Source organism: Protopterus annectens, chromosome 5.part0, assembly GCF_019279795.1.
Source record: "Protopterus annectens isolate FY-2018-M chromosome 5.part0, PAN1.0, whole genome shotgun sequence".
Lineage (NCBI taxonomy): Eukaryota > Metazoa > Chordata > Ceratodontiformes > Protopteridae > Protopterus > Protopterus annectens.
Genome location: NC_056735.1, coordinates 1,317,671,525 through 1,317,696,813, shown reverse-complemented (window position 1 = coordinate 1,317,696,813; position 25,289 = coordinate 1,317,671,525). Strand labels below are relative to the sequence as shown.

The window sequence follows — 25,289 nt, the reverse complement described above, 5'->3', positions numbered from 1 at the left end:
CTTCTTCAAATCAGTCTCCAGAGTCATGGACAAGGGTAAGGTGGACCACACAGTCTATCTAGACCTTGCCAAGGCCTTTGACACCATCCCCCACTCTGGAATCATAGATAAACTTACTAAGCTGGGCATTAATCCCTACGTCACCCAATGGGTTGCTAATTGGCTTACTGATAGAACCCACACTGTAAAAGTAGACTCCAAATCCAGCTCCAGACAAGTGATAAGTGGAGTACCTCAGGGTTCAGTCCTGGGACCGTTCTCGTTTGGCATCTACTTCTCTGAAGTACAGGCCAACACTAAAACACAAGTTGGCAGATGACTGCAAACTGGCAGCCATTATTGAATCCCCAAATGATGTGGACACTCTACAAAAGGGCCTTACAGAAACAGATGCTTGGTGCCAGAGCCATGGGCTCAAGCTCAATGCCAAGAAATGTATTGTTATCCCCTTTGGGAAAAAACGTGCATCTGTGAATTACCATATAGGTGGCAGTACACTAAACACTGAAAGTATGATAAGAGACTTAGGGACACAGGTGGACAGTGGTCTCACCTTCGATAACCACATCGCCACAACAGTCAGGAAATCCTTCTATGTGGCACATCTCATCACTAAGGGCTTTTCATCCAGAAAAAAGGAGGTCATTGTCCCACTGTACTCATCCCTCATTAGATCCCTTATGGAATACAACGCCCGTTTGGTATGTACCTCTCAAGACATCTGCAACAACTGGAAAGGCTGCAGAAATACCTCATTAAAAGAATCACACGCCTAAAAGCAGATGCCCTACGCTGACCGCCTTAAAAAACTCCAGCTATACTCTGTCGCATATCATCTACTCATCTATCTCTGCTTAACATACAAGGCCATGTCAAACCCAGAGCTGTTGGACATGCTACACTTAATGAAATCACAATCCCTCAGAGCCACACACTCCAGGGATCTAAACCTTGTCATCTCAATAAACAAAACATGCTGGAGGGATAAGCTCCTGACCCAGATACTCCCCAGACTCTGGAATAGATTGCCCATACATGTCAAGCAGAGTGCCTCTTTGGCCCTCTTCAAAAGGAACCTTATCGATTGGATGTGAGAAAGGAAATTCACCCCAGGGATCATGTCAGTCACCCTGCTAGACGGGTCCAGAGAAGTAAATAATGTGGGAAGAAACAGCCAGGGAATTGTTATGGCTAGGCTTATACAGGCCCTAGGGCTGATAGCCTAGTACCAACCTATGAACCTATGTAAGACAGGTATGTAACCTTTCTCAGTATAATCACAGTGATGATCATGTCAACTGTGGTAATCAGAAGAAATACGCAAAGGAAAAATGTAACAGCGTGGGTTATGTTTACTGTAGTTTATATTGCATTGTGTTTGGAATACGGATGTGTGATTATACTGAAAAAGGTTACATACCTGTCTCACATAAAATAATCTAGTTATGTTTCTGTCGGTGTGATATTATCTTATTTACTCTTTGGAAAACCCACAATACTCTCAGACGTCAGTGATCTACCCACACATATGCAATGTGCTTCAAGGCAATTCATGCAAGTGCATGGTCAGGTATGAGACTCAGTGCAAGTATGGTCCAGGGTGTACTGCAAAACATGGAGATTCACAAAATGTTAACTCTGGCTACCATAACTGCCAGTGTAACAGCCTCAAAATTACACAATGAATACTTCTATACCCACTACAGTGCTCATCTTGCTAAAGAATGTGCTACAGTGAAGCAATGGAATAGATTTATAATAGCTGCAGTAAGCATACAGGGGACTGTGAAAGTACCATGTTGGAAGGATGTTTGTGTAAAATCTCTGGTGTTGTACAGAGGCTCAATATCAGACTTCTGTGTGGGGCAGGGCTGCAGGACAGATTGTTAGTGGAATACATAGTGCACTGCCACAGTGCTATACTCATACGAACATGAGGTATGCTTGGCAGAAGTAGGGCATGGTAGTGGAAGTTGAGATTGTTTTCTAAAATCTGTCACCTTCTTAACTATTTTGGTAGTTACTTTTCAAACGTTTCTCTGTGGTGGATGCAGGAAGGATTGCTTTTGAAAAATATTTCTTCTTCTTGCTTGGCAGGATGGGGTAGTTGCTTTTCAAAATGTCTCTATTGCTGGGTGGAGAGAGGAAGTGTTTTTGTGCCTCTGCTGCTGTTTGTGGGGAGGTGGCATGCTTTTCTGAACGTGCCCCTCTGTTTTTTTTTGGGAGGTGGGGAAATTGTTTTTGAAAATGTTTTGCTCTGTTGTTGTTTGGGTGGGGGCAGAAAATTACTTCTAAACTGTCTTGCTGCTGGAAGACTGTGTCAAAATATGTTTCGCTGTGTTTCTTTTTTGGGGTGGAAGCAGATTTTCAACATGTTTCTCTCGGTTGTTGGCTGGTGAGAAACTCAAATGACAGTAATATACACTGAGGAGGTATATGACACCTGTAACATGCTAATTTGGTTTGAGGTAGGAGAATTCCTACTTATAGGTATGTGCAACCACGCTACCTGGGGGCTATCATGCAAGTTAAAAGTTACATACTCAAGGATGGTTTGCAGTATGTTTCAACTCAAGTTGGGCTCCACAAATACAGATACCAGGGAACACAAACTAGTATCATGTTTTCACTGTAACTATTGTTTGTTTGAAACCATTTGTCATTAGGTAGGTGACATATATTGCAAATGGTCATACTGTGCAAGTGTGGCCTCTACATACTTCTGAAGAGGCATCTCCTCCACTGCTGACTCCTGCACATCCTCTGCCCAATGTCAATTCCCTGCTGTATCTGTCTGCATACCAACATGTTGTTTAACACTGCAAACATAGCAAATATCTTGCTGCATGTTCTGCAGCAAATTGCAGGTGCCACTAATGTTAGTTTAACAGTGGAGATGGATCTTTAACAATCTAAACACATATTTGATAATGTTTAGGGTCTGCAACAGCAAGGTGTTGTATGCATTCTCTGCCATGCTGTGTGTTTTTTCTTATCAATGTCACACAAAATCAGGGAGGAAATCAACCTATACATTAGTGGTGCACAACCTGTTTGTGGGGAAGGCCACTACACAAACTTTTAATGCAGCTGTGGGCCACCTCAAAACACAGTAAGTTGTAATGAGTTAACAATAGGTACAGGTGACTGGCATTTTTACTTAAGACAGCAGTCGTGAAATTGCCCGTTTTCTACATCAACTTTGTATTTAACTATATTCTGGCTTGCAGCCATGACTTATTACAAACTCTTGCAGAAAGTTACTACTGTTTACAGACTATAAGTTATAAACAAGAAAGAATAATTACTTCTGTGGCTAAAATTACAGGTGTGCACAGCTGCAGCCAATTAGGTAAGTAAGCACGTGCTGGAAAGTTTGCATGACTGGAGTAAGGCACAGTATTTTTTACTTTTTTTACATTTTTTGGTTACTCTCTGGGGGCCGGATGGCGTTGCGTGGAGGGCTGGACGTTGTGCACCACTGCTATACATATATATATATATATATATATATATATATATATATATATATATATATTTATTTATTTTACATTTGTTTACCAGGAGTGTCCACTGGGCCAGAATGAGTCCATTTTCAGTGAAGGCATGGGGAGAAAAGCTCCAAGGAGACATAAGTACAATATAAAACAGTAAAATTGACATTAATACAACAAATTCAAAATTGGGAGTAAAAACTATTAGCTAAAGCAAATTAATATTACTTATCTATATGATAGACATTTAGTAATCTTAAATGGGTCATAGTGTTGTATAAAGTATAAGGAAGGAAGAAGTGAAAGATGACTGAGTATTTAAGAGGGCAATGTGCAGTAGAATAGTGTTAATTAGAGTGCAGAAAGGAATAGAGGATGATTTTTGTGTGGCAGGTGTGACAGGTAGATTGTGAAATGAGTAAAAGAGTGACAATAGTGGGGGAAGATAGATGGATGGATAGTGCAATGGGTGAGAGAGTAGTAGCATAAATATAGATATATACACACACACACGTGTGTATATATGTGTGTGTGTATATACATATATAAATGTGTGTATATATATATACACACACACACAAGTGTGTGTACATACATATACATATGTGCGCGTATATATATATATATATATATATATATATATATATATATATATATATATATATAAAGAGAGAGATCTATATCTATATATCTCTCTCTATATCTCTCTCTCTCTATATATATATATATATATATATATATATATATACACACACATATATACATATAGATGCACATATATGGATACACACACACACACACGGGAGCGCTACAAAATCCTAAAAGCACAAAATCTTGAGACCAAAATCTTCAAAGTTCAAAATACTGAAAACTCAAAATACTGAATCTCATAATACTGAAAACACACAGGATACCAAAACTGACTATATTCCAGCACAAGTACATACAGAAACATATTACCCTTCAACTACAACCAAGGGGCTAGCTCCCCTCCAGCCCCCACATCCCTGCTACTTAAACATGCAGGGAGTGTGAGGGGCACAGACCCCCACATGGGGGTGCAGGTGGGCTTGCTCCCCTGCTTATACTTGGAAAAGAGAAATATGGTTTGTCTTTTATTTGTTTCTGTATGTACTTCGTGGAATATAGTGTTGGTATCTTGTGTGTTTTCAGTATTATGAGATTCAGTATTTTGAGTTTTCAGTATTTTGAACTTTCAAGATTTTGGTCTCAGGATTTTGGGCTTTCAGGATAAATATATATATATATATATATATATATATATATATATATATATATAAATAGAGAGTGTCAATATAAATACCACATATGCCAGATGTAAGCATCATGGACACTGCTTATGTGGTACACTGACATGTTATCCCCTTTGCACTGCAGTCCATGTAGCAGTGTATGAATGGAATCCCTTACAGCTGACATTGTTGTACCAGTGTCCCAGGTGAGTTCTGAATGCAGTGTGGGTGCAGTTAATAGATTAAATGCCTAAAGGAAATAGGCTATTTCACAAACCCCCCACACTGTTCAACACATGCTGTATCCATGACTCAGACAGTTGTATTATACCCACCATTATCTCATTTTGGTCACAGGAATGGGTATTCCACACATCAGATGAGCCTGCATATGAGAGTAACACATCTGTACCAGCTCCTGCATGGTGTCTGCCCATAAACCTGTCCACAAACTAACACTCCATCATTTCTGCACAATGGAGGGGATGAAATGTTAGGCAAGGATGAATTCTTCTGTGAAGCAAAGAGAAGCAAAGCAAACCTTTGCGGAAACTGGCACAGAGGTGGCCTTTACTGCATGCATTTCTTCTAATCATGTCATTACCTCTAATAATATATTAGCATGATTTTATAATGTACAGCTACACTGGTACTCATAACTCATGATGCAATTTTTTATGCTTCTGAATCACTGAATCATTCTACCATGTTGTTTACCCACATCTGCATTTGCCATTATGCTCATCATCATAACACTGATAATATTCATCTAATTATACATCCATCTGCATGCTATGCAAGCTACAATATTTCACAGCTTTGCAGTACTGCATGACATATGTCTAAACTGGCCCTGCTGCTCACTGTACAATTTTCGTTTTTCTTTGCCCAATTTGTTTTGGAATCATGAGGCATGTTTCAGTGGCCAACACCTGTATCTCTTCATTTTTATTAAAAAAAAAACCAACTCCCACTCTTGAACCTCTTTCGCACACACGGCAGCATCACAAATAGAGTCCATTTCTTACTTTTTAACGTATGAAGGAGCTTGCATAACATTCCTGTAAACCAGCATTAAACAGACCAAAAATTCACCAAATCCAGATAATGTTCCTCTGACAGCTGCTTGCCATCTCTATCCATCTGTTGTGATTATATTCCAAAAACATAAGTAGAGTGTCACTGTGTAACCCTGCACACATCTGCACTGCCTAGTAAGGCCTTTTTCTTTCAAGTGCATTACTGCACTCTGATTTCACATTTCATCTAGAAAAAAAGAAGTGAACAAAGCAAGATTAACTCCAAAATCCTCAGTGACTTTATTCTGCCACAAAAAAAGATCACCCACAAAATTCTCAAAATTTCCAAATAATGTTTCTGTCTGCCAAGATTACTGCCACTTTCAGATACTTGACTTGGTACTCTTTTACAGCTTGAAATTTTAACCCTGGAAACATGGATACTATTCTTCTCCTAGTATGCATCTATATATACTATCTGTTAACTTCCAGTTTTCAATCCATGTTTTGACATGTAAACTGCTTCTTGAACTAAATGTTGTGGCATATTCTTGCATCAGCAAGTATGTATATGTTTTTAACATATCCTTGTATGTGTAAATATGTTTTGCTCATTTATGTCATCCTATTCACGAGGGCTGTGCCTGCAAATGATATCAGTGCACTACTCAACAAGCAAATACAAAATAAAACACATAAGAAATTACTTGCACTCAAAGTAAAATTTTATGCACACACCCTGAAGGAAGCAAAGAAAAACATCAGCAAGAAAGTTAATACAGTAGAAAATAGAAGTATACTAAAAATAAGGGACACTAAGGCAGATAGAACAGTAGTAAAGTACCTAAAGGAAATAGAGGGCATATTTAAAATTTCTATAGCAGGTTGTGTTAACACTCAACCTCCACATAACCACTTAGATAGGTACTAGGCTATCGGTCCTGGGGCCTATACAAGCCCAGCCAAAACGGTACCCTGGCTTTTGCCACCCAAGAAAGTTATTTTCCTGTGCCACTGTCGAGCAGACCCACAGAAATGATCCCCGGGGTGAATTTCCTATTTCCCATCCAATCATCAAGATTTTTTTTTTTTAAATATTCCCAACTAAATCCTGGCTCTGTTCATGCTTCACACCACATTAGCTCTATCCTAAAATCCATTTTTTGCACTCTCTCCCCACTAGCTTGCATATATCCTCTCTCTTCACTTCCTCCATTTTTTCTGACCTACTATCACTCTACTCTCCCTTACTTTTGTCTCCTGTTCCACTACTGAAAATCTTATTTGCCATGCTATCCTTCAAAAACTCATCTGCAAATTGTAAACCTCTTTCAACTTTATACATGTACTTTCTCTTCCCATGTACACACATATTCCTCTTTACTAATCAATCTTTGCTCTTAATCATACCTGAAACTTTCTCATCTCATGAATAGTCCTTTTCTCAACTAATTGCTAACCCTTTTTCACTCTCTTGAATTCATGTATTTTCCCTACTTATCTCACATTTGCTACTCTCTCTTTCCCACCTCTAATTTAAACAAAATTAAACTTAGTTCTCCCATTAGACGACCTTACTATTCTTTGATTACTCTGTATTGCATTCTACCAGTAAAAATAACCTTCACAGCTGTTGCACTATACTGCACCTGTAAAAAATGACAATCCATATCAAATACTTATATTTACTATACTCTAGTGTTCTGCTTTCATGTAATATGTTAGATCTTTTCTCCCCAGCCCGTAGCGAAAATTAGTTATTCCCCATTCAGACTTTCCAGGTAAACAAATGCCAACAAATAAACAGCAGAGGAAGGCACAGGCTTACTTGTGGAAAGTGGAGATTTTCCAGGAGAAGTGGATAAACCTAGAACAAAAGAAGATGAGAGCAAAGAACAGATGTGCTCTACAGATTAAAGAGCAACTCTGGAATTAAACATTAGGAAAATCCTCAATCTAGGATGGATTACCAATGGAAATACAGAAGACATTTAATAGACTACTATACCATTATGGCATAAATTATTTAATGTGGTTCTGAAACAAAGGTAGATACTGAAATCTTGGTAGAAAGCTACGATAAAGTAGAGTTGTACAAGTTCTACTCATTTGTAACAGAACATGTTCAAATTTTATACTGCCTCAGTGGCATATGGGTTCTGTGATGCACAAACACACACCAACAGCTTTCCAGACCTCAGAATTCCTTCCTCTAACTCCTTATGATAGGAGATTGGCTAAGCCCCTCCCACCAGGGGAAGCCTAACCGCTGTCAGAGGAAGTCAGCTGTTCAAGGTTTTGATGTTAAGGAGGAAAAAACAAAAAGGACCAGAAACAACTGCCTGAAACCACCCAATTCACAAGCAAAAAACACCAACACAAATAACCGAAGCCAACCAACAACACAACAAAGTTGGATACCACTGAACTATGTACAAAATAAGGAGAATGGTGGGTGCTGTGGGTCTACATTACTTCCATGAAAACACAAGTACTCTAACACATACGCATAGACCCCAATACAGCAAACAGCCCTGGGAAAATGTCACTGATGCATAGGTTCTATGAAAGGACTGTTCTCTATACTGGGGTCAATAGATTGGTGTTAAGAGTATTTGTGTTTTCATGGAAGTGATATAGACCCAGGTGTTGCCACTGAGGCAATGTAAAATTAGAATATCTACTGTTACATGTAAGTCAGCCGGATGCAACTGTACTATGTTCATCATTCACACTGCATCAGTGGCATGGGCAGATTCCCAAAGCTTACCCCCCACCTGGAAGGAGGAAGGATAAGAATACCTGAGGCCCTGGGGAATGGTCCTTGCCAAGTCTGCTCTGGAACTTGAGAAAGAATCCAATTTGTGGTGTTTTGTAAAGGTATGAACAGAGGACCTAGAATGCTTCTAGAGTTCACTCCTTTCCAACATACCACCAGAGAGTACAAATCTGTAGTAGGATGTGCCATAACCTTGCCTTTAAAAGATAAGACTGTGGTGGGGGTAAGAAAAAAATAACAGCAGAGAACAACCAATGAACAAGCAATTGCATAGAGATTGGTTAATCCTTCTTAGCCCTAGAATAGGAAATAAATAACAGTTTGGTTATCCTGAAGGGCTTAGCTTTGTCAAGGTAGTAAACATGCTGCCTGTACACATCCAAAGGTATGCCAAATCTTCCCTCCCTTGTTTTTAAGTTCCAACAAAAAATTGAGAAAAGTACAGTTGTGTACGCTTACCATAAATGTAGATGTTCGAGTGTATTCACTGTTGCAGTCATCACATTTGGGTTATCCCTGCCAGGGTAGCCCTCAGTCAGCCTGAATACCAGAGGCTTAGTATTTCTGCATCGGTTGCTGTCGCTTCAGAAGCCTGGGGGACTGGCTAGGATGGCCCTGCAAGACTGCAGTGGCAAAGCCTGCCCTGGATTTGGAGAAGATAGGCAGGTGGTAATGCTTGGTGAAGGTATGAACAAATGTCCATGTTGCAGCCTCCAGGATGTCCCTGGTGGGGACTCCTCTGAGGAAAGCTGTAGAGGTGGAAGTTGTTCTGGCAGAGGGAGTTCTGACCCCCCTAGAGGGAGGTTTCCTGAGCTGCTTGTAGCAGAAATGGATGCAATGTGCTATCCATTTGGAAATGGTTTGTTTGGATATGGCTTTGCCCTCTGCTCTTGCACCAAAGTTGACTAACAACTGATCAGTCTTTCTGAATGATTTAGTCCTGTCTAGATAGAATCTGAGCTGTTTGTGCACATCTAGACAGTGCAGTACTCTTTCCCCCTTGTTTTGTGGGTTAGGGAAAAAGGTGGGCAAATGAATGGATTGGTTGAGAGCCAAACTGGACACCACTTTTGGCACGAAGGATGGGTTAGTCCCGAGGGAGACCCTGTCAGCATAGAAAATGATGAAGGGCTCTACAGCCATTAGTGCTTGTAGCTCAGATACTCTTCTTGCTGAAGTGATGGCTAGAAGCAAGGCTGTCTTCCATGAGAGAAACTTTAACTCTGCTGACACTGCTGGTTGAAAGGGGGCAGGGTGAGTTTCTCTAACACAAAGTTTAGGTCTCAAGCTGAGGTAGGTGCTCTTCTGGGTGGGCTCAAGTTGCTAGCCCTGCTGAGGAGCTGTTTGATGAGAGGGTGTGAGAAAAGAGGTTGTTCAGTGCTGAAATGCACAGAGATAGCAGAGGCATGACTTTTAATAGAGGAAAGGATAGACCACTGTGCAAGTAGGTCAGCTAGGTAATCCAGGATGAGAGGTAGGGAAGGTTGTACCATATCGGCTCCCTTAGCCTGGATCCAGGTGCAGAACCTTTTCCATTTGTCAGCATAAGACTTTCTAGTGCTAGGGCGTTTGGTCTCACATACAATATCTAGAATTGTTTACAGAGATTGGCAGCTTGTACAGTGGTCAGGGAATAAGCCAGGCTGCCGAACTGAGGGTCTGCAATTGGGGATGCATGAATTCTCCTTCCCTCTGGGTCAGGAGTGTTGGGACTTGAGGGAGATGCCATGGTTGCAGAGAGAACAGACTGTGCAGCAGTGGGTACCAGTGCTGGCGTGGCCGGTCTGGGGCAATCAGGATTGCCCTTGGTTTTTCCTTCTTTATTTTGAGCAGTACCTTAGCAATGAGAGGTAGTGGGGGAAATGAATAGACAGAGGTTGACCCACTGGAAAGATAAGAGCATCCACTTTCCAGGCCCTGCAGTGAGGCTCCCTGGTGCAGAACTTGCTGAGCTGATGGTTGGAGTGGGAAGCAAAGAGGTCGTCTACCTTCGGGGTGCCCCATTTCTGAGTTATAAGGGTGAAGGTTCTTTGGTTTAGCTGCCACTCGTGTGGGTCCAGAAGATTTCTGCTTAAGTTGTCTGCCAGAGAGTTTAGAGAGCCTGGCAGAAATTGCTCTAACAGGTGTAGTTCCACGGTTGAGGGTGTGTGCCAAATGGTCATGGTGAGCCTGCATAGCGGGTAGGAGTGAGTCCCTCCCTGTTGTCTGTTTTGATCAGTAGAGACCCAGGGGTCTGAAAGCTGTCAATGCGTGCTGGAAGGCTAACATCTCTTTTTGGTTGATGTGCAGATGTATTTCATGTGGGTTCCATTGGCCCTGTGTGCAACTGCCGTTCAGGTGTGCACCCCAGACATAGTCTGATGAGTCTGTGGTGAGGGTTTGGGTGGCATGGGGTGGTGAAAATGGTAGTCCCTTGTTGTGGTAGTATGTTACTACCCACCAAAGGAAATCTTTCCTTAGACGAGGTATCATTGGTATAAGAGTTGCCAGGTCTTGAGAGTGTTGACACCAACTTCTGTTTTTAGGTACCACTGAAGTTTCCTCATATGCAGTCTGGCATATGGAATGAGTAGAATGCAAGATGCCATGAACCCCACAGCTTCCAGGATTTTCCTTGCAAATAACTAGGGACCGACGGCTAGTTGAGAGAAACAGGCTGTCAGTTAAGTTTGCTTTTCTGGTGTAAGGAATGTCATCTGGGATGCTGCGTCCAGGCTTGCTCCCAACAATATAATTTTTTGGGTGGGTACTAGTTTGGATTTCTTTTCTTTAATGGTGTACCCTAGGGAGTTCAGTAGGTCCTTTACAAAGGCCATGTACTTGAGCAGCTTTTCCTGTCTGCCTGAATTAGGCAGTCCACGTATGGGTAAATTTGAATATTTCTTTGCCTGCAAAAAGCAATAGTGAGAGCCAGGCATTTTTTGAAAACTGTGGGAGCAGTAGATAAGCCAAAGGAAAGCGCATAAATCCTGACCTGAAACGTAGATATTTCCTGCATAATTCCCTGATTGGGATATACAAGTAGGCCTCTTTTAGGTCTAGGGTGGGTAGCCAGGCATCCTTGGACAGCATAGGTAGTAATTGCTGAAGGGTGAGCATTTTGAATTTTGGTATCACCAGGAAGGTGTTTAGAATGGATAAATCAAGGATGGGGTGCCAGGCACCCTCTTTTCTGGGTATCAGGAAGAGCCTGGAGTAGAAACCTTGGCCTATCTGTTCTGCAGGAACGTGTTCTATTGCCCTCAAAGACAGCAGGTAAAGGGCGTGCTTTCTGACCTCTGCCCACTGGTTTGGAGGTAGATCTGGGAACCTTTTTGGGGTTGGTAGTGTGTGGAAAGAAAATGTGTATCCCTGGGACACTATGTTGAGGACCCAGTGGTTGTTGGTAATGGTGGCCCAGGTGCTTGCGTGGAAGGAGAGTTCTCCTCCCAGGGGCAAGTGCAGGTGGGCAGAGGGAGGGGGGTGGAAGTGGAAAGTCATTGTGAGTTCTTACCATGAGGGGGTGGCTTTGCACTCCCTGGTTTAGAAGTGGAGGTACTCCATTGCTTTGATTTCTGCATCCCCTGTGGCTGATGTCTGGGGGGGTCTGCTTCCCCAGGGCCTGGGCTGAACTGACCTGGAGGGGGCAGGAAAGGACCAGTGTTTGGAGGGGCAATGCCGGCTGGACCTGCAGGAAATCCTTAACCATCTGCATAGATTTAGCTTTTTGTTCCTTTTTTAAGACCTCCTCTACCTTGGTGCCAAATAAGTTGTCTTTGTGCAAGGCTGCATCCAGTAGTTTAGATTTGACATGGTCTGGCAATGTCTGTTCCCTAAGCCAAGCATGCCTTCTAAGTACAGAACCAGTGACTGCTGCCCTGCAAGATGTTTCTAGGGCATCAAAACCACAGTATAAAGTGTGCTTAGTTACTTGACTTGCAGAATGCATTAAATCTTTCAACTCTATTTTCTGCACAACCAGGAAAAGTTGATATTTTTTGGTTGAGGAGTTCCATGGTACGCTGCTGGAATTTTAGTATAACTGACAATTTAGTGCTCTAATAGCAAGAGCAGCAGAGGTGTATACTTTTTACCCCATCTGTTTAAAGCTCGGGAATCCCTATCTGAGGGGTGAGAGATTCTTAGCAGAAGTTGCTTTAATTCCTTTAGGCCCTTGGGAGATATCAGGGTCGGCAGTAGAATTTCTGAAAAGAAGTTTGTGCGAGTCAGGGACTCTAATACCTGTCAGGTTTCCTGGGAGTGGGAGGGAGGGTGTCAGGAGTTAAACTAGATTCCATGAAAACATCATCCACAACACAGAGGACAGGAGGAATGGCCAAGGGTCTGTGCTGTGAAAGATCTAAAAATTCCCTGAGTCTCTTTTTTGACTGAGGGTAGTCCTGACATTCCCATTGGATATGCTCCCTTAAAGTATGAAGGGTTTCTCCAAAGGAAAAATCCTCAGGTGGAGAGGCTGAAGGAATGGATTCCTCTGCATCAAAATCCTCATAAGCAGAGAGGGGTTGTGTGTCTTCATATTCAGAGGCATAAGAGTCATCGGACTCCTGTTCAGATAAAACTACTGGGGAGAGATCTCTCTTTCTTTTGGAAGGGGTAGCTTGGCTTCCCCTGATCAACATTATAAGGTCTTCTGCCATTTTAAGCATTTGAGACTGAGGCAAGGAAGCAGGTGCCTCAGATGGAGTCGTCAGTTTCTTGGGTGTGGTTCGTACCCCAGGCCTTAGAAACTCGGTAGAGAACAGTAGACACGAAAGTAGTAGTCTATGACGAGAATCAGTAGTGCGAAGTACTTCCTCAGAAGCCGGTGCCTGTTCAACAGGCTCTGGAACCATCCAAGATAGAGACAACCGCAGGATCCTTAGTCAAAGAGTTTTGTGGCATACCGGACTCTGAAAGGGTCTCAGTAGCTGCCTGCGAATCCACAGACATGGGTATCAGGGACTGTGAAAATGCCTCACTGAGGACTGGAGAACTGATGACTAGCTTAATGGAAGCGTTGTCTGTAAGTTTGGACCTGTGCGGTCTGTCTCTATCTTTATCCTTATGTTTTTTTGGAAGATCTGATGTTGGATGGCTTGCCGTAGCCATATCGGAAATCAAGGACTGAGAGCGAAAATATCTAGCTACAATAAGGGCCCGACGATGTATAGTTCTGGTGTTGAACAAAGCACAAAAGCGACAGCGGAGGACGTCGTGGTCTGGGCCTAAGCAAGTGATGCAGTAAGAATGAAAGTCTCTGTGTAGTATTTGCTTTCCACAGGCGAGACAATTGTCAACTTTTTCTGACATCGGTTAGAGCAAGAAAGAAGGATCCCCAATGGGGTACTTAGTTTTAGAAGACTTCATCTTCAATTCCGAAAATAAAACTCAACTAGCGGCCTATCCGGCAGTTGTGCGAACTGCTTCTGCTTCGGGCTCCTCGGCAAGAAAGACTGATGTAATGGCGTCAACTGCCTTACTTTATTACTACTGACCTGACGTCAGTCCTGAAGCGACAGCAACAGACGCAGAAATACTAAGCCTCTGGTATTCGGGCCAACTGAGGGCTACCCTGGCAGGATAACCCAAATGTGATGACTGCAACAGTGAAACGAAGTACATCTGACCTATTCAAGTTAAATTCAGAAACAACGTTTAGCATGAAAGATGGAATAGTACGTAAAATAACCCTGTTCTTGAGGAAACTCTCATAAATTTTGCCACTATGTGAGATTACCTTGCAGATGTCAAATCAATACACAGAACAGTTTGCCACGTGACGAACTTTAACCTAGCCTAAAAGGCCAGTTCAAACAGAAATAAGGTTAATTTTTCAAGAACAAAGTTGAGATCCCAAGCAGGAGGGATTTACTTTTCAGAGAGATCTCAAGTACAACACTGCTTTAATAAACTGTTTAACCACAAAAAGGGACAAAGAGGGGGAGCCATAAGCAGACCATCTGAGATGGCTACAAGGTGCGCACTTAGATATTTGGTTTGAAATTTCAGACGCAGCTCGGATAGATGCTTAAGACAAGCCATCCTTGAGTAGCTTGCACAACTACATTAAAACCAGAGGGCAGGCACCATACTGGGTCATCTGTTATGGAGCTAGGCACCACCTAGAAAACCTCTTCCACTTGTAAAGGTTTTCTTGCCTCCTTCAATACCTGCTGCACATCTTCATGCAACAAAGATCTAAAAGGTATTAAAACAGAATCACCCAGGCTGTCAGTTTCAATTGCTCTAAGCTAGGGTACAGTAGCCATCCCTGACACAGTCTGAGCAGATGTACAGTGTGAGGAAGTTTGTGGTAATTGCCCTTGGCCAATTCCATTACAAGGGAGACCAGATTTGCCTGGGTCAAAAGGGGATCACCACAATGACCTTTGGTAATTCTTTCTGAATCTTCAAAAAGTACCTTGAGTATCAGTCGAAAGGGTGGAATGCATAAAGTAAAATTCCCATCCAAGGGAACAAGAATGTGTATGTTCTCCAAGCAAGGTGGTAAGGATGTCTTGAGCAGAAGTTTTACTTCTGTTTTGAAGGGACGTGAACAGACCTATTTGAGGCGTTCCCCACATCTAGACCAAACCCTGGAAGACCTCTATTCTAAGTTTCCACCCATGAGGGTCCGTCTGGGATCTGCTTAGTCTGTCTGCCACCATGTTTTGCTCGGATGGAATGTGTAAGGCCTGAAGATTCAGGGAATACTGTAAGGCTAGCTCCCAGGCCATCACTGCCAACTGGCAAAGACAGTAATGACCTAGTACCCCTTGTTCAATTAGATGCCATATGACTGTGGTCTTGGTGGAAACCACTTATACAGGACCTGGAGACTACAAGTTGCAAAGAAATGTTAAGGTCTGAATCACACTAATTTCTTTGTCATTCATGTGCTTTGGAGCATCCAAAGGATCCTATTTGCCTTGCACTTGAATCCCCTGGATACCGTTCCCTGTGCAAAATCTGGCAAGTCCATCTGGACTGAATGAACTGTGGTCTGGAGGTAGACAGGTAGGCCTGGATTGAGAGACATCTGATCCCTCTACCACTGTAACTCTTGCTTCTTAGATTCCATCACTGGTACTTGGAACTCTAAGGGATGGAGCTGCTGGGATCAACATTTTTCTAATACTGTATCTTATCCGGACGGAGTGTGGCTAGTGGTATCATGATGATCACTTGATGCCATGAGGTCTAGAATTTTGAGAAACTCTCTTGTGGAGGCAGCTTCTTGAAGACGGAAATCCCTAAAAATGTTCTGATGAGTCAGGTCTTTGTCTTGTGATAGAATGGTCAAAGTTTTTTCAATGTCTATCATACATCTCAGGAAAATTATTTTTTCACAGGGTGTGAAACAGGAGTTTTGTAGGTTTAACTGAAAGCCAAGGTAAGCTAGAATGGCCAACATCTTGTCTAATGATTCCAAACATCGGGGAACAGCACAATTCTGACGATTGTTTAAATAAGGTAAAATGTGGATGACTTAGTTCCTACTGTAAGCAACCAGTGGAGCCAGGCAATTCAGGAATACTCAAGACACAGCAGACAGCTAAAAGGGTAATGCAGAATACTGATAATGTGAGCCAGACACAGCAAATCACAGATATTTCAAGAAACTCAAACACAGGTGTCTATACCGTGCGACCACAAAAATCAATAACCATAACTAAAGGCACATGTAGCTCCAGGCAGCACAAGATGGAAAAGCAAATTCTGGATTACTAATAAGCCACCAGTCAGAATAAGACCAAATCAAATATTAATACGAAAAATAGCTGTATTTATTAAAAAAAAATATTAAGCACTTTCATCTCATCGGGACTTCCACAGAACAGTCTTACACTCAAAACCCATGGTTTAAATATTTTTATTTTTATTTATTTTATTTTACATTTGTTAAACCAGGAGATACTGGATACAGGTCCATTTTCAGTGGAGGCCCGGGGAGAAAAGCTCCAGTTACATTAATTTTTAACATTAAAAGACATTACTTGTGACATTCATTACAGGCAGACTAACATTGTGAAACTAAGTGACACATACTGTACACACTCTGAGCAATTATGACAGCAATACGTACGACAGTGTAAAAACATTCATAATTATGAGGAGCAATACATGGAATTCATTACAGTAGCTACTAGACGAATGGATAAGCAGTTAGTAAAGCTCTCTTAACATGCCAGAAAGCAGTTCCTATCCTGTAGTAATATTAGGACTAAGGGTAGGCTGGGAAGGTAACATTTTAGTGTGGTGCAGACAGATTAGCTATATACTAACTAGAGTGTTATCCAGGGGTGAGACAGGAGCAAAGCCTGTTCTTCATGAAATGAGTTTTTTTTAAACTGAGTGATGGAGTTTGTTGGATGTTAAGTGGGCAGGAAGGGAGTTTGAGTTTAGAGATAGAGTGGCTGTAGATTTTCCCACCTCATTGTTAAATCTGGTGACCTGTAGGTGATTTTGGGTGCTAGATAGTACAGTTGTGTACACTTGCCATAAATGTAGATGTTCGAGTGTATTCACTGTTGCAGTCCTAACCAATGGGTTATCCGGCTCCCGGTAGCCCTCGATCGGCCAGAATACCAAAGGTAAGTAAATATGATGTTGGTTGTAAAGGATGTCAGGACATCCGATACAAAGGGAGGCAGTCGACATCACTTCTTCAGTCTTTCTTGCCACAACAGTCAGAAGCCCCCAGAAAACAAGGCTTAAACCAAAAGCAATTTTGGCAAATACCACCAAATTTAGCCTGTACCTTAGGAAAAGAGAACAGGAGAGGACCAAAAAGGGGGAAGGAGGGAGGGAGACCAGGACTGCAACAGTGAATACACTCGAACATCTACATTTATGGTAAGTGTGCACAACTTTACAATGTTCGTGTTTCACTGTTGCAGTCCTAACCAATGGGATGATTACCAAAGCCCAGAGAAAAGGAAGGAGGAACCAACAGAATCAAGGATTGGAGATAATGCCCTGCAGAACAGCAGTGGCAAACCCTGCCCTGGCTCTAGAAAACAAAGGCAAATTAGAATGCCTGTGAAAGGGTGAACAGAAGACCATGGGGCAGCCTCCAAGCTGTCTTTAGTAGGGACACCCTTTAAAAAGGCTGCAGAAAGTACAGTTGTGTACCTACCATAAATGTAGATGTTCGAGTGTATTCACTGTTGCAGTCATTACACTTGGGTTATCCTGCTGGCAGGTGACCCGCAGTCTGCCCAAGTTCCAAAGTCTTGGTCCGGCATCGGTTGCTGTCGCCTCTTCTCTGACGTCTGTGTGCCAGGGGTATAAAAGATGCGACCAACGCCATTTTCTTCAGTTTTTCTTGCCCCAGATGTCAGGTGCCCCCAGATAGGAAGGCTGGAAAGATAAAATTATGCCAAAAAACAAGCATATATTATTATAAACATTTCATTCATCTACAAGCAAATACACCACATAGTTTGTATAGAATTGAGAAGTACATAAAAGTTCCAGCAATGAAAAGGGGGATGGTGGGTGGGTAACCTGGACTGCAACAGTGAATACACTCGAACATCTACATTTATGGTAGGTACACAACTGTACTATGTTCATCGTGTTTCACTGTTGCAGTCATTACACTTGGGAAGAATCCCAAAGCTGAGGTTGGACGGCTGGGTCTAAATTGTATTTGGAGAGGCTACCAGGCCCTGCAGAACTGCAGTGGCAAAGCCTGCTCTGGATTTAGAGTAGAGAGGTAAGTGGTAGTGCTTGGTGAAAGTGTGCACTGAGCTCCAGGTTGCAGCTTCTGAAATGCCTTTGGTTGGTACTCCTCTGATAAAAGCTGAAGTGGCTGCTGCTCTGGTAGAATGTGGCCTAATGCCCTTAGGCACTGATTTGCCATGTTGTGCATAACAGAAGTGGATGCAGTGTCCTATCCATTTTGAAATTAGATGCTCTGTAATAGGCTTTCCTTGTGATCCTGCAGCATAAGCTACAAACAGTTGCTCAGATTTTCTGAAAGCTTTTGTTTTGTCCAAGTAGAATCGTAGTTGTCTGTGTATATCCAAAGCGTGCAGAAGTCTTTCCCCTTTATTCTGGGGATTTGGGTGGAAGGTTGGTAAATGAATGGTTTGGTTCAAGGCCACATTGGAGACCACTTTTGGCATGAATGTTGGGTTTGTCCTAAGAGAAACCCTGTCCTGATGAAAAATGATGAAAGGTTCCACAGCCATTAATGCCTGTAACTCTTGAGACTCTTCTTGCTGAAGTTATTGCTAGGAGCAGAGCAGTTTTCCATGATAAGAATTTTAGATCAGCTGTGCTGGCTGGTTCAAAAGGAGGCAGTGTGAGTTTTTCCAAAACAAAATTGAGATCCCAAGTTGGTACTGGTGTCCTGCTTGGGGGTCTTATATTTTTTGCCCCTCTGAGGTACTGTCGTAGTAGAGGATGTGAAAAAATTGGAGGTTCCGTATTGTAATGAGCTGAAATGGCAGATGCATGGATTTTAATTGATGAGAAAGATAGGCCTTTGTCCAGCATCTCAGTTAGATACTGTAAAATCTGAGGTATATTTGGGACAAGTGGGTTGAGCCCTTGTGCCTGGTTCCAAGCACAGAATTTCTTCCATTTTTCTGCGCAAGATTTCCTAGTGCTGGGCCTCCTGGCTTCTAAAATGACATCATAACAGCTTTAGAGAGAGGAGCAGTCTGAGTGGCTACATTATCTGCCATGCTGCCAGATTTAAGGTTCTGAGTTGACTGTGCAGAATCTGATTGTCTTGTTGAGTCAGATGATGATGAATTTGAGGTAGAAGCCAAGCTGGACCTTGAGACAAGCTCTTTAGGATTGGGTACCAGTGCTGGCGTGGCCAAGTCTGGGGCAATCAGGATCATTTTTGGCCTTTCTTGTCTGACTTAGGAGCACCTTGGTAATAAGAGGCATCGGAGGGAAGGCATAGACTGTCAGGCCTTTCCAGCTGAATGATAGAGCATCCACTTTTCATGCTTGAGAGTGATAAATTCTTGTGCAGAATTTCTGTATTTGGTAATTGTGAGGGGAGGCAAATAGATCCATGTCTGGGCATCCCCACTTCCTCGTTATCACTTTGAACACTTGTGGATTTAGTTTCCATTCGTGAGGATCCATGAGATTTCTGCTTAGTTCGTCTGCCAGTGTATTTTTTGTTCCTGGTAGGAATTGTGCCTGCAGATGTACTTGATAGGTCAGTGCTGTGTTCCACGAAGTCATGGCTTGTCTGCATAGGGGGTAGGAATGTGTGCCCCCTTGCTTGTTTATGTACCACATAACAGTGGTATTGTCCATCTTTATTATAAGTTGTCCTGGATGGAGAAGGTCCTTGAAAGCTGTCAGGGCATTCTGTACAGGTAGCATCTCTTTTTGATTGATGTGAAGATGCATTTGTTCCTTGGCCCACGTGCCCTGAATACATTTTCCTGCCATGTGTGCCCCCCAGGCATAATCCGATGCATCCATTGTTACTATCTGCCTGGCTGTGGGTAAAGTGAAAGGCTGTCCCTTGTTGTGGCAACAGGCCTGGGACCACCATCGAAACTCCTGTTGTAGGCAGGGAATTAAAGTTATGATTTTCTCTAGGCTGTGACAATGCTGAGTCCAAACACTTTTCAGGTACCATTGTAGTTTCCTCGTATGCAGTTTGGCATATGGAATTAGAATGCAGGATGCCATGTAGTCCAGGGCCTGCAGAATTTTTCTTGCAGGGAGCTGGGTTTTTGTTGCCATCATTTGAAAGTAACGAGTCAGTTGCCTTTGTTTGTCTGGCGTGAGATAAGCCATCTGGGCAGATGTATTTAAGCTTGCACCCAGGAATATCTCTTGAGAGGGCACTAGTTTTGATTTCTTTTCGTTTACTGTGTACCCTAGGCAAATTAGTAATCCTTTTACAAATGCCAGATGCTTCAGAAGAATGTCCTTGCTCTCTGCTTGAATAAGGGAGATTGTCCAAGTAGGGATATATTTGAATTCCTTTTTGTCTGCAGAATGCAATTACTGGTGCCAGGCATTTTGTGAAGACCCTGGGCGCAGTAGATAAGCCAAAGGGCAGTGCAGAGAATTGGTAATGCATTCAGCCTGCTATGAATCTGAGGTATCTTCTGTATGATTGTCTGATTGGGACATGCAGGTATGCCTCCTTGAAGTCCAAGGTGGCTAGCCAAGCCTTCTTGCCCAGCATGGGCAGAAGTTGCTGTAGTGTTAACATTTTGAATCTTTTAACATCCAGGAAAGTATTTAGGATTGACAGGTCCAGTACTGATCTCCAGGCTTGTCCTTTCTGGGTACTAAGAAAAGTCTTGAGTAAAATCCTTGTCCCTGTTCTTGCTGAGGAACTCTCTGAATAGATTCCATGTCCATAAGAGCAGCAATCTGTTTTTGTGCCTCTGCCCATTGGTTTTGTGGCCGGTCTGGCATACCTTTTGATTTTGGAAGCGTGTGAAAGTGGAACCTGTAACCCTGAGAAACAATATTCAGTACCCATTTGTCTTGGATGATTATGTGCCAAATTTTTGAGAAAAGTGCTAGCTTTCCCCCTAGGGGTGCTGCCAAAAGGTAAGCCCTTGGCATATGTAGAGGGAAGTCATTGGGACTGTTTCCTATAAGGCTGTGATTTGTCTTCTCCTCCTTTGGGGGCTGAAGCACCCCATTGTTTAGGTCTGTAGGAGCCTTGGGGCTGAGATCTGCCTCTTGGGCATCTGTATCTGCCTCTTTGTGGTCTGTCTGACACTGGAAAGGACCAATTTTTTGAAGGCCAGTTTCTGCTAAATCTAGGTGGTTGAACCTGTAAGAAATCCTTTACTGTCTGCATTGATTTTGCTTTATCCTCCATTTTCTTTAACACCTCTTCTGCCTTAACACCAAAGCATCATGCTGTAGAGGGGCATCCAATAATTTTACTTTAACATGGTCAGGTAAACTTTGTTCTATCAACAAAGCATGCCTTCGAATAACAGAGCCTGTAACTGCGGCTCTACAAGAAGCCTCTAATGAATCAAAACCGCATTGCAAAGTATGCTTTCCCACTTGTTCAACCACATGCAATAAATCCTGAATTTCCTTACCGTCAGGACTGTCTGAATTTGAAACCATTTTCTGTTTTAATAATGACATGAGTGAGGTACTGTTGATATTTAAGCATGTGAAACTGGCAATTTAAAGCCCTTACAGCTAAAGTTGCAGAAGTGTAAACTTTTTCCCCACATCTGTCCAATTTTTAGCAGTGGAAGCCTTAACCCCTTTAGGACCCTGGGAAATAGTTTCCTGGTCTGCAGTGGGATTTTTGTAAAGAAATTTATGAGAGTCAGGGACCCTGTAGTACCTGTCTGGCTTGACTGATGCAGGGGGGATAAAGAATCTGGAGACAGACTGGATTCAGAGAAAACATCATCAACAATATCCAACACAGGGGGGATAGCCAGGGGCCTGTGCTGTGGCAATAAAAGGAAGTCTCTGAGCCTTTTCTTGGATTCCGAGTAATCCTGGCTCTCCCAATGGAAATGCTTCCTCATGGTGTGCAGGGTTTCCCCCAAAAGAATAATCCTCAGGCAGAGAGGCTGAAGGTATAGACTCTTCTGCATCAGAGTCCTCATAGGGAGGAAGAGAATATCCCTGATCATAAGAGGAATCAGAGGAAATAGAAACCTGTTCAGAGGAATCATAGTCAGTGTCTTGCCTAGGCCTTTTGTCAGGAGGGGGATGGGAACCCCTGATTAAGGTAATTAGGTCTTCGGCCATTTTAAGCATCTGTTTCTTTGGCATGGATGACTGTTCAGGAGAATACTGTACTTGTTTCCTTGTCTTTAATGGAGTCTTTGACTTTGCCTTGGCTGCTGTAATGGGCTTAATTGTAAGCTGTGAAGGTCTGAAAACACCCTCAGAAGCCGATGCCTGCTCAGCGGCTCCGGACCCATCTGAGGGAATAATTTCCGTAGGCCCAATACCTCGAGTTTCCACAGGCCTCGGTGTCTCCACGTGGCTGTCAGTTGCAGCCTGTGGCTCTGAGGTAGCGGGTGTCAGGGGCTGCGAAAGTGCCTCACTGAGAACCAGCGAACCGGCAACTGGCCTAGAAGAGGCTTCGTCATCGGGTTTGGACCTCAGATGCCTGTCCTTCTCTTTGTCTTTGCATTTTTTATAAATTCCAGTCGTCGGTTGTTCCGATGGCATTATGTAATTAAACCTCCGGCCAAAATAATGTAAAGCAAAATCAAACCGAAGTTTAATAGTGCATTTATTGAATCTAGCACAAAAACGACAACTGGTAACGTCATGGTCAGGGCCTAGGCACAGACTACAGTAGGAGTGAAAGTCCTTATGAGGTATTTGCTTCCCACAAGAAATACAATTATTAACTTTTACTGACATCAGTCTGGAGCAAGAAAAAGTTTCCCCAACGGGGTACTTAGCTTTACTGAAGACTTCGGATCTGAAACTCAATTTTGAAAATCTCAGGAGTCGGACGACCGGCACTTGCGAACTGCTTTTGCTTCGGGCACCACGCGGCAAGAAAGACTGAAGAAAATGGCGTCGGTTGCATCTTTTATACCCCTGGCGCACTGACGTCAGGGAAGAGGCGACAGCAACAGACGCCGGACCAAGACTTTGGAACTCGGGCCGACTGTGTGTCGCCTGCCAGCAGGATAACCCAAGTGTAATGACTGCAACAGTGAAACACGATGAACATGTGGAAGCTGCTCTAGCTGAGTGGGTCCTAACCCCTTGAGGAGGAACCTTGCCAAGATAGGAGTAACAAAAAGAGATACAATGTGCAAACCATTTAGAAATGGTTTGCTTAGAAATAGCCTTGCCCTGGGCTCCAGGGGCAAAACTGACCATGACTGTGCTGATTTCCAAAGGTCCTTAGTCCTGTCCAGGTAAAACCGGAGCTGTCTGTGCACATCAAGAGAATGTTGGATCCTTTCACCTCTATTTTGAGGATTAGGAAAGAAGGTAGAAAAGTGCAAAGACTGATTAAGAGTCAGGCTAGAAACCACCTTAGGCATAAAGGAGGGGTTGGTTCTTAGAGACACCCTATTTGCATGGAAAATAAGAAAGGGCTCCACAGCCATCAAAGCTTTCAGCTCCGAAACCCTCCTTGCTGAAGTTATAGCCAAGAGGAAGGCAGTCTTCCAAGAGAGAAACTTTAAATCTGCATTGGCAGCTGGCTCAAAAGGAGGAAGAGTGAGCTTCTGTAAGACAAAATTAAGATCCCAGGCTGGAGTAGGTGCCCTTCTGGGAGGTTTTAAATTGCAAGCACCTCTGAGAAACATTTTCATCAGGGGATGAGAGAAAATGGGTTGTTCAAAAGAACAATGAGCAGAAACGGCTGAAGCATGGATCTTGATAGAGGAAAAAAAGACAACCCTGAAGCAAATCAGCCAGGTATTCCAGGATCAGAGGAAGGGTAGGCTGAAAAGAAGATTCCCCTCTAGCCTGCATGCAATGAGAGAATCTTTCCCATTTGCCAGCATAGGACTTCCTAGTGCTAGGCCTCCTGGCGTCCCTCAGTACGTCAACCACCTGCTCGGAAAGGAAGAAGAAAAGGGAGGAGTCAAACAATGAGCCATGCTGCCAAATGCAGAGACTGAAGATGAGGATGTAGAATGTTTCCCCGCTCCTGAACCAAAATATCTGGCTTCAGAGGAAGATGCCAAGGAGGAAGGTTGGAGAGACTGCAAAGCAGTGGATACCAATGCTGTCTGGGCCAGTCCGGAGGTATGAGAATAGTCCTTGGTCGTTCGTCCCTGATCTTCAGTAATACTCTGGGAAGAAGAGGAGGGAAGGCATAAACTGATAGTGTCCAAGAGAAGGACAGAGCACCCACTCTCCAGGCTCTGCTGTGATGCTGTCTGGTGCAAAAAAGAGGTAGAAGATGGTTGTCTGAGGAGGAGAAAAGATCCACCTGCGGTGTGCCCCAACGCTGAATGATGCTGTAAAAGACTGCTCTGTTCAACTGCCACTCGTGAGGATCCAGGGTTTGTCTGCTCAACTGGTCTGCCAAAACACTGAGCCTTCCTGGAAGAAATTGAGCTAGGAGATGCAGGCCCAGGGATGCTTCTACAGACCAAAGATTCATGCTCTGCCTGCACAGGGGATAAGAATGAGTCCTTCCCGGTTTGTTGATGTACCACATGACTGCGGTGTTGTCTGTTCTGACAAGCAGGGTCCCTGGAGAAAGAAGATGCTTGAAAGCTAGTAAAGCCTGCTGAACTGCTATCAACTCCTTTAAATTTATGTGCAGGTGTATCTGCTGGGCATTCCAACATCCCTGTATGTATCTGCCATCCAGGTGTGCTACCCAGGCGTAGTCCGATGCATCTGTGGTAAGAACTTGAGTGGCAGGAGGCGGGCGAAAAGGCATGCCTTTGTTTTGCAGCTGGTGCCCACCATAGAAACTCTGTCTGCAGACATGGAAGCAGAGGAATCATTATATCCTGGTCCTGTGTGTGCTGACACCAAATGTTCTTGAGGTACCACTGCAATTTCCTCATATGCAGTCTTGCATATGGAATCATGAGGCCATGTACCCCAGAGCTTGCAGATATTTCCTTGCAGGGAGCTGGGACAGGCTTGCCAAGTCCTTGAAGTAAACAGAGAGTTATCTGCTTCTCCTGGGTGAGATATATCATCTGGGCGGCTATGTTCAGACTTGCTCCCAGGAATGTTGGCACCATTTTTGATCTTTCCTCATTGAGAGTCTAACCCAGGGAAGAGAGAGGAGTCTTTACGAATTCTAGATCCTTTAACAGCTGTTCCTGAGAATTTGCTT

General features: G+C 43.1%; 1 protein-coding gene across 1 annotated transcript in view; it reads right to left on the bottom strand.

The window, feature by feature from the left end:
* Positions 1–25,289, bottom strand: part of CNOT11 (CCR4-NOT transcription complex subunit 11) — an 844,502-nt gene that overhangs the window by 201,490 nt on the left and 617,723 nt on the right. The window contains exon 9 of the mRNA XM_044071126.1: positions 11,353–11,379. Within this exon, the coding sequence (XP_043927061.1) occupies positions 11,353–11,379 (27 nt within the window). The remainder of the gene's footprint in view (positions 1–11,352; positions 11,380–25,289) is intronic.